Source organism: Vulpes lagopus, chromosome 11, assembly GCF_018345385.1.
Source record: "Vulpes lagopus strain Blue_001 chromosome 11, ASM1834538v1, whole genome shotgun sequence".
In the NCBI taxonomy this organism is placed as follows: domain Eukaryota; kingdom Metazoa; phylum Chordata; class Mammalia; order Carnivora; family Canidae; genus Vulpes; species Vulpes lagopus.
In genome coordinates, this window is record NC_054834.1 from 110,322,251 (window position 1) to 110,331,453 (window position 9,203).

Below are 9,203 nucleotides of genomic sequence, written 5' to 3' on the forward strand. Positions count from 1 at the left end.
TGGATGTGTCGTTTACAAATATCTCCTCTCATTTTGTACGTTGCCTTTTAGCTTTGGTTGTTTCCTCCACTGTGCGGAACTTTTTCAACTTGATGAAGTCCCAATAGTTTATTTTTGCTTTTGTTTCCCTCGCCTCAGAGGCATATCTAGAAAGAAGATCCAATGGCCAATGTCAAAGACATTGCTGCCGATCTTTTCTTCTTTTTATGGTTTCAGGTCTCACATGTCTTTAATCTAGTTTGAATATGTTTTTCATATATGGTGTAAGAAAGTGGTCCAATTTCATTCTTCTGCATGTGGCTGCCTAGTTTTCCCAACACCGTTTGTTGAAGAGACTGTCTTTTTGCCATTGGATATTCTTTCCTGCTTTGTTGAAGATTAATTGATCATAAAGTTACAGGTTTGTATCTTGTTTCGGTTTTCCATTCTGTTCTATCGATCTTTGTGTGTCTTGTTCTTGTGCCCGCCCCCATACTCTTTAGATCGCTAGAGCTCTGTAATATAACTAGAAGTTTGAAATTGTGATGCCCCAGCTTTGGTTTTCTTTTTCAACACTGCTTTGGCTATTTTCAATGTTTTGTGGTTCCACACAAATTTTAGGATAATTTGTTCCAGCTCTGTGAAAAATGCTATTGCTATGTTGATAGGGATTGCATTAAATATGTAGATTCATTTGAGTAGTACAGCCTTCTAACAATATTTGTTCTTCCAATCCTTGAGCATGAAATGCCTTTCTATTTTATTTGTGTCATCTTCAATTTCTTTCATCAGTGTTTTATAGGATTTACAAGTACAGGGCATTCACCTCTCTGGTTGGGCTTAATCCTATACATCTTACTGCTTTTGGTGCTAGTATACATGGGATTGAGTCCTTAGTTTCTCTTTCTGCTGCCTCATTATTGTTGCATAGAAATGCAACAGATTTCTGCAAGTTCACTTTGTATCCTGTGATTTTACTGAAATTATCAGTTTTAGCAGTTTTTTGACAGAGATTTGTGGGTTTTCAATGCAGAAAATCATTCATAATCAAAAAGTGAAAGCTTGACATCTTCCTAGCTGATTTGGATGCCTTTTAATTCTTTTTGTTGTCTGACTGCTGTGCCTAGGGGCTTCCAGGCTATGTTGAGTCAGAGTGATGAGGGTGGACATCCCTGTCTCGGTCCTGGCTATAGAGGTAAAATTCTTGGTGTTTTCCTATTGAGGATGATATTCTGGGTTTCTCGTCTAAGGTATTATGTTGAGGTACATCCCTATAAACTTAATCTGTTGAGGGTTTTCACCATGACTGGATGTTGTGTTTTGTCAGTGATTTTTCTGCATCTTTTGAAATGATCACTTGGTTCTTATCCTTTCTTTTAAGACCTCTCTGCAGTCGTGGTCTGTAGCATCCTCCGTGTATCCTATCAGGGACCCCAGCGACCTATCTGTAACCATCCGGCTGCTGTTTGACAACTTTCAGGGGTTCCAACGTTTGTTGGGTTTGGGGGGAGTGTGTGTCTGTCGCTGTGCCGCGATCTGATCCTAGAGCTGAGTCATCCTAACACCAAAACGGTTGAAACACCATCACTTCTGGTGCTGGCGCTGGGCGGCTAGCTGGGTTCTCCCGGCCGACCCGGGCCACCTCGTGCCGTCCCGTGCCGTCCCGTCCCGCCGGGGGGTCAGCTGAGCTGGAAGGTCCGGCTCGGCCACATTCCCGTGGGTGGCAGCGGGTCCCCGCCGAGCGCCGGCCGCTTCTCTTCTCCCCGATGCCTCTCCAGCGGGGAGCCAGACCTCGGGGCCGCCCTGGGGGGAGCTCCTGAGGGGCCGGCTGCCCGTGGGGGGAGCCCTGGGGCTGCCTGTGTGTGTGTGTGTGTGTGGGAGTCGGGGTGGGGACGGGGCCGGGGTCCCTCGGTCCCCTGCGCTGCCTGCCCCCAGGCCGAGCCCCGCGCTCACCCAGCCCCTACTCTCCAGGGCGTGCAGGGTGCCCTCCGCACTCTGGTGCGAGGGATCCAGCAGCACCGGGTGTGCACGCTGAGCCCGCCCGGTGAGGGTGGCCCAGGTGTGAGAGCTGCAAGGGCCTGCTGTCCTGACGTCCGCTCCGGGGCCACGCTGACCGCCCCGCGGGCCCTCTGTGCCCCAGGCGCACAGGCCCGGGGCGGGGAGGGGAGGAAGCGCCCCGGAGCCCGGGCAGCCCAGGCCCCCTGGACAGAGGGGGCACAGACCTCCCAGGGCGCTTAGCACAGACCCCGGTGACCTGAGGCTCCCCGGCGGTCACTCTGTCCCAGGCCCGTCCTGGCCGCGGGCGCAGGCTGAGTCGCAGTAGAGTCTGCGGGGTCCCGACCCTGGCGTCTGGCCGCCCCGGGAAGGCACGTGGGGACGTCAGCTGTGTGTGCCTGGCGGCGCCCCCACAGGGGCTGGTCGGGGCCTGGGCGGCGCCCCCTCCTCCTCTCTGGGGGTGTCTCCGCACCCCGTGCACAGAGCTCCGGGAGACGCAGAAACGAGCCGGCCGTGCCCTCTCACACAACAACACTTTATTGAACTTGCAACAGCAAACAGGGGCTCAGAGCCGAGGGTGCGCGCCTTCCCCTGGGAGACCTTCCTGTCCTTAGAGGAAAGCGGGAATCCCACAGGGGTGCGGGTGCTGGAGTCCCCCGCCTGGGAGCCTGTGCGGACTCGACTCCGGGTGGGGGCGCGTGTCCTGAGGTCGGGGCGGTGAGAGGCGGTTCTGGGGGCGGCAGGGCTGACGTGGACCTGCGGCCCATGGGCTCCTGCGCTGGGTCCCCGCAGGGCAGCTGGACCCCGGCCTCGGGCCCCCTGGGGCCGGGTGACTGACTGCTGGAGCCCCAGCGCGTGGAGGAGCCTGCCTCCTGGTGTGGGTGTGGGTGTGGGTGTGGGTGTGGGTGTGGGTGTGGGTGGGGGTGTGGGTGGGGCCCACGGGCCTGCCCCCGCTGCCCTGCCCTGGGGTGTCCCGGGATCCCCAGGGCTGCCCTAGGTCAGCGACCTGGATCTGTGGGGCACGCCCAGGGCCCAGGAGGCCACATCCTGCTGTGAGAGGGCTCGTTCGGCCCGGGGCCAGAACGCAGGCCTGGCCAGGGCCCCGGGGCGCTGGATCCCATTAGCGCTGGGCCTGGGGCAGGCGCTCGAGTCGCCCCTGCCCCCACAGAGCCCGGGGCCAGGCCAGCCCAGGTCCCTCTGGGTCAGGGGCTGGTGTCCCGTGCGGGGGGTGCCGCCCTCCGGGAGGGACAGCGAGACGAGGCAGGGCACGGTGACGGCGGGCCGGAGCCTCCGGGCCCCCGCCCTCACCGCCACGCTCTGCCCCCGAGGCCCGCGAGCATCGAGCTGCCCCGTGGACGCGGGGGGCAGAGGGTCCCGGGCCTGTGCGGGGCCTCGGGGCAGCGGGCTCAGCGCCGCCCTGGCTCTGCCCTGGCTGTGCCCGTCACTGCCCAGCGAGGGGCACGAGCTGCAGTGGCCGCGGGGCAGGAAGGGTGTCCTGGGCCCGACAGCGTCATCCCTAGGGGGCTGGGGGGACCGCGTGATGGGAGTCCCGGGGGTGCTCCAGGGCCCGGTCCGTCGCGGGGCCTCTGGGGTGGCCCAGGCAGGTGCCGAATGGAAGGAGACCCCGTTTTCTGTCTTGAAGCCCGCCGTGTCCCGGGGCCGCCTGCCTGCACCGCCTTGTTGCCCCGGGAGGGTGGGGAGGGAGTTCCACCGCTGGGGCTGGGGGGCAAGTTGGACCATGGCCTGGCCGGGAGGGGGTCCGGGCGGCTCAGGCCGGGCGGCTGGGCCCGGGGAGGCCGGCTCCTCCACCCTGGGCGGTGGCTCAGAGGCCGGAGAAGGGAGGAGAGGCCCGGGCGCCGGGGACACTGGCTCCAGGCCCAGGGGCCTCGTGGGGAACTCCTCAGGTCCCGCTGGAAAGAGGCCGACGGGGTCAGCGTCTCCAGCAGGCTGTGTGTCCCCCGCTGGGGGCCCCGGGGGTCCTCACGGCTCCCGCGTGACCCCCCGGCCTGACCCTGTGCTCAGCCCCCCACACTGCTGCCCGGGCCCTGCAGTGGGTACCCGCCCGCCCAGCCCTGGCCTGGGGTCCCCGAGGCTGGAGCAGAAGAGGAGAGCCCCAGAGATGAGGACGGGGGCCCCGGGGGCTCTGTCCCCTGTGGGCGGCCCCAGCAGGCCGAGTCGGGAGGGGCCGGGGCCCTGAGCCCACCTGGCGGGGGCAGGTCGCACCGCATCCTGCGGAGCTGGGTCATGGAGGCCCGAAGGTGCCTGAGCACGGCCTCGTCCTCCAGGGCCCAGGGCTGGGCCAGAGAGTCCTGGAGGAACTCCCGGAGCCCTTCCAGGGGCAGCTTCAGGAGGCGCTCTGGGCGGTGGGCGAGAGTCAGACCCAGAGGGCCCCGCCCTGGGGCCCCCGGGGCCCCCAGGCCAGCGGCTGGGGTCCCGCTGTGCCCAGGAGCGCCGCGGGCAGTGCGCTGGCCGGGGTGGCCCCTGCCCGCTGCTCCACTCGGGGAGCCCCGCTGCACCCGCCTGCCCCGCCGTCCCCCCGCCCCAGGTCTGGGTGCTGCTCAGAGCCCAGGGTCACCGCCCCTGCCCCCCGCCCCCGGCACACCTGGGCTCCCGGGGGCTCACTTACTCCTGTGCACCTTGAGGATGGTATAGGCCATGGCCGTGAGCACCCTCTCCCCATCCAACACGTAGGCATCCCACAGCTTCAGGGTGAGCGAGAAGGGGGTCTAGGGGGACGGCGGGGTGGGAGGAGCGGCCTGAGCAGGGCCCCTGGGGGGCTCGGCTGGGGCTAGGCTAGGCCTGCCATCTGGCCCCCGGCTGCCTCCGACGAGGCCCCGCAGCGCGCCCCCCCCCCGGCCCCCGCCCCCCGCCTCCCCGTGCGTGCCCTCCTCCCAGGGAGATCAGGGACTCCCGGCCGCTCCGGGTTCCGACCCCGGCCAGCACCTCCCGCACCCCTGGGGGCACAGACTCTGCCCGCACTTGACGACACCACGCCTCGAGAGGACCCCAGGCTGGCCGCCCGATGGGCCGAGGGCCCGTCCACACCCCGGGCTGACCCGGCCTCCCCCGGGGGAGCTGAGGCAGAGACGGGCCGCCCCCCGGGACCTCGTCCAGGGACCCTCTGGGCTTCTCCAGGACGGGCTGGGCTGCGAGCCTCAGCCTCAGCCTCAGGACCCCCGGGGTCGGGCCTGGCTCGTCTGGAGGGTGGGGCTGAGCTGGGCCCTCCCCGGGGGCAGGGGGCAGGTCCGGGAGCGGGGGTCCCGGGGGGGGGGGCCTCACCCGGCCGAGGAAGCACTGGAGAAACCATTTGGGGCTGTAGATGCCGGTGGACATCTGCTCCTCGTCCTGGCGGGAGGGCAGGGGGTGCTCAGGCCCCACGCCGCGGCCCCTGGAGCCGGGTGGACGCGCTCCCCACGGCCCAGCCCAGCCCCGAGGGCGCCCCCGGGCCCCAGGGGGAGGAACGTGACCCCAACTCTGGGCAGCTCGGAGGGAGGGCCGTGCCCCCCACCCCCTGCCCCGGGCTCCGGGGACGGAGCCTCAGGAGCTCCCACTCGCCCCCACTCGCCATGTGCTTCCTCAGGTCCGGGAGAGCTCTTTGGAGGACCCGCTCGTGATGTCTCTGGAACCTGAGGAGCTTCGGGAAGCCCGGGACGAAGAAGCCTGAGAAGGCCCCAGGCCCCCACGGTCAGGGCCTCCTCCTGCACCAGGCGGGGTGGGGGGTGTCGGGGCAGGGGCCTCCCCGCCACGCCCTGACCCCCGTGTGCCCACCGCCCTCGGAGCCCTGGCTGGATCCGCTCTTCCCAGAGGGCAGGGCCTGCCTCCCAGGCCGGGGGCGCGGGGCCCGGGGACCCTCGTCCTCACAGAGACCCCGCGGGGCGTGGGCTGGGGGCTGAGGACCGGGCCCGGCTGACCCAGCACCCTCTCTCCTGCGGGGGCCGCCGCGGGGACAGGCGGGTCCCCAGCCCCGAGGGGCAGCGGGTGCAGGCCACGGGGAGGGTGATGGGCGTGCACGGCCCTCTGCTGTGGGGCTTGGGAGTGAGGCTGGGGGCCCCCGGGAGGGGGAGACGCTGCCCCCTGGGCCCCGTGTGGCCGTGGGCTGGCAGGGGGGCCTGGGGGACAAGCCGGCAGCCCGGCGGGAGGCTGGGGGAGCAACGGGAGTGCGTGCCTGGCCTGCAGACGGTGGGGCGGGTGGCCGTGGCTCCGGGACCCCGAGGCCACCGGGGAGGCGGGGCCCTTGCCCGTGGGGGGGCGAGCTGGGGGGTCCCCGCCTGCCCCCCGGTGCAGCAGCCTGCAGGGAGGCCCTCCTGAGCTCCCCGGCGGGCCCCTACCGTGCATGGAGTGCCGGTCGCCCACCATCAGCTGGGCCAGCGCCCAGAAGGCGTCCTCCTCGGGGAGGAACATGAGGAGGACGGCCGCGATCTCGCTCATGCCCTGGCAGTAGCCCACCTCCTGCAAGAGCCAGAGCCCCACGGAGGGCGTGCGCCCCGAGGCCCCCTCTGAGCCCTCCCCGCGGGCGTCAGGCTCCCCCGGCTCCCTCCCAGCCCGGGCTCCCGGAGGGGGCTCCCAGAGGGCGGGGGAGCAGGTGAGGGCCACCCGGACCAGCTGGGGCGCGAGCACCCCGGGCCCCGCTACCGAGCCCTGCGGCCGCCGTGCCAGGACCCCCGTCCTCAGGCCAGCAGGAGGGGCCTCCGTGAGCTGTGCCAGGCTGTAGGGGACCCGCCAGGTCTGGAGACCCCCCAGAGGGCAGGTCGGCGGGGGGGGGGGGGGGGGGGCCTGACTGTGGCCCCTGGCAGGTCCCACGAGGGGAGCTGGGCCAGGACACCCCGCGGGGCCGGGGAGCGTGTGAGCTGGGGTCCTCGGGGACCCTTCTGGAATGCGCCGTGGAAGGGGGCGGCCTCCTGGGCGCCTCGGCCTCGTTCCCTTCGGGGGAGTGGGAGCCTTCCCCGCCCGGGCTCTCGTCGGTAGTGCCGTCTGTCAGGGTCCAGACCCGAGCTCTAGGACGGCCGCGGTGCACGCGGGGGCCCTGGGCAGCCCCGGCCCTCGGGCACGCAGGCCCTGCCTCCCCTGGGAGGTCTGCACCCCGCCCCCTGCCCGTCCCGGAGGAGAGAGACCCTCCCCGGCATCTCGGGGGCCGTGGAGCCGGGGCCATAACTGTGAGTCCCGCTGGTCACCACCACTCAGGACAAGGCCGCCCGCGGGGCAGGAGGCGGGGGCAGGGACACTCACCGTGTCGTACACCGAGTAGGCTGCCAGTACACAGAACAGGGCTCGCTGCCTAGGAGGGGGGACAGTGGGGGGCTCTGCTCAGTCAGCCCCCGCCCAGCGAGGCCGCCGAGGTGCCGACACCCGCCCCGCAGGCCCCGCGGCCCGCAGGGCCCCTCCGCGGGGGCCGATCTCCGGGGTCAGGTCTGCGCACGGGGACAGGCGGCGACCTCACACGTGCAGCGTGCCGGGGGTTCAGTGCACCCTGGGGTGTCCGACGCCTCCGAGCGGCTCCCGCCGTGGGGTGTGCAGCTCCGGGCTCCCCCAGCGCCGCCAGCGCCCCGGGCCTCCAGCCCTGGAGCGGCCCCCCCCCCCCCCCCGCCGCACGCCCCCATGGGAGCCAGCGCTCCCCCTGCCCCGGTCCCCGCAGCCCCTGACGCCTCTCCTCCGCTGCCCTGGCCTGGCCCGGCCCCGTGTCCCGGGAACACCACCAGCCCCACGTGACCCCTGCCCCGAGCCCACGCAGCCGGGGCATCCGTGGCCCTGAGCGCACCCCCAGGTCTTCCCAGGTGTCCCTGGGCTGGACTCTGTGGGGGGCACCCCGGGCCCGCCCATCCCAGAGCATCTCGGGGCTCCAGGTCTGAGCCGCCGTGAGGAGAACGTCGTGCAGGTGTGACCCCGATACAGGCTGCGAACCCCTGGGGTCACTATCTGAGCACGGGGGGGGGGGGTACGGGGTGCGGCCCCCTCAGCGCTGCCAGGAGCCGCCCGATGCCCCCCGCACGGCGGCCTGAGTCTGCACCCCGGCTCCGCCCCCGCCCAGGCCCCGCCCAGGCCCCGCCCACAGCCCTTCCCGGCCCCGCCCACCGCACGCTGCTGCTCCGAGCCCCACATCGCAGAAACAGCCAGAGACGGACAACAGGAGCTTCGCACGGACTGAAGCGAAGGTGGAGCTTCGTCCCGCGGCCAGGCAGCCCCGACCCCGCGGGACAGCGCCCGCACACAGCTCCGCGCCCGCGCCCGCGCCCGGGCTCCCCGCTCCAGGCCGGTCTGCGGAGGGGCCAGGAGAGGCAGCCAGAACCTGTCCTCCCACCTGACCGACGGACGCAGCCACCGGGTCCCTGAGGTTTCGAGGGAGCCGCGTCCGCACCCGCCCCGCCGCTTTCTCTGTTGCCCGCCGCATCCTAGCAACGGCCGTGCCGCCGGCGCCGGTCCCGCGAGAAGAGGCGGCGCTCCCGCGGGATGAAGGCTGTGGAGGGGGGCGGGGCCGGGGCCCAGGGGGCGGGGCCGGGATCGGGGGGCGGAGTTGGGGCTAGGGGCGGGGCCAGGGACGGAGCTGGGGGTTTGGCGGGGCCAGCAGCGGGGCGGAGCTGTAGGGGAGCCCCGGGGCGGGGCGGGGCGGAGCTGGAGGCGGGGCGGAGCTGGGGAGGAGCCCCGGGGCGGGGCGGGGCGGAGCTGGAGGGGAGCCCCGGGGCGGGGCGGGGCGGAGCTGGGGGAGCCCAGGGGCGGGGCGGGGCGGAGCTGGGGGCGGGGCGGAGCTGGGGGGAGGCCAGGGGCGGGGCGGGGCGGAGCTGGGGGCGGGGCGGAGCTGGGGAGGAGCCCCGGGGCGGGGCGGGGCGGAGCTGGAGGGGAGCCCCGGGGCGGGGCGGGGCGGAGCTGGGGGAGCCCAGGGGCGGGGCGGGGCGGAGCTGGGGGCGGGGCGGAGCTGGGGGGGAGCCCAGGGGCGGGGCGGGGCGGAGCTGGGTGGAGCCCCGGGGCGGGGCGGACCTAGGGGCGGGGCTGAAGGGCCGGGCCAGGGGCGGGGCCGAGAGGGAAAGCTGGGGGGGTTGTCTGGTGTGGGCACCCAGATCCCAGAGTGAATGAGGCGCTACTGTCCAAACTCCCTCATACACTTGTGCGAGGGCACAGTTCTCAGAACCAAACGCTGACAGCAGTTTGGTTTATAGATAAAAAATCAGGATTGGTGAAAATACAGAGTGAGAGTGAAAACCTTGACAGAGGAGAGCATAGTCCAAGGCATTAGGTGC

General features: G+C 69.4%; 1 protein-coding gene across 1 annotated transcript; it reads right to left on the minus strand.

Moving 5' to 3' along the window:
• Positions 1 to 2,493: 2,493 nt before the first annotated feature.
• Positions 2,494 to 8,425, minus strand: LOC121471721 (USP6 N-terminal-like protein; the record flags this gene model as incomplete). Its single annotated transcript, XM_041722480.1, has 8 exons — positions 2,494 to 3,884; positions 4,178 to 4,330; positions 4,601 to 4,700; positions 5,254 to 5,319; positions 5,540 to 5,634; positions 6,303 to 6,423; positions 7,201 to 7,249; positions 8,270 to 8,425. Coding segments are annotated over 8 exons (1,657 nt in total), but the record flags the coding sequence as incomplete, so codon positions are not given.
• Positions 8,426 to 9,203: the final 778 nt, after the last annotated feature.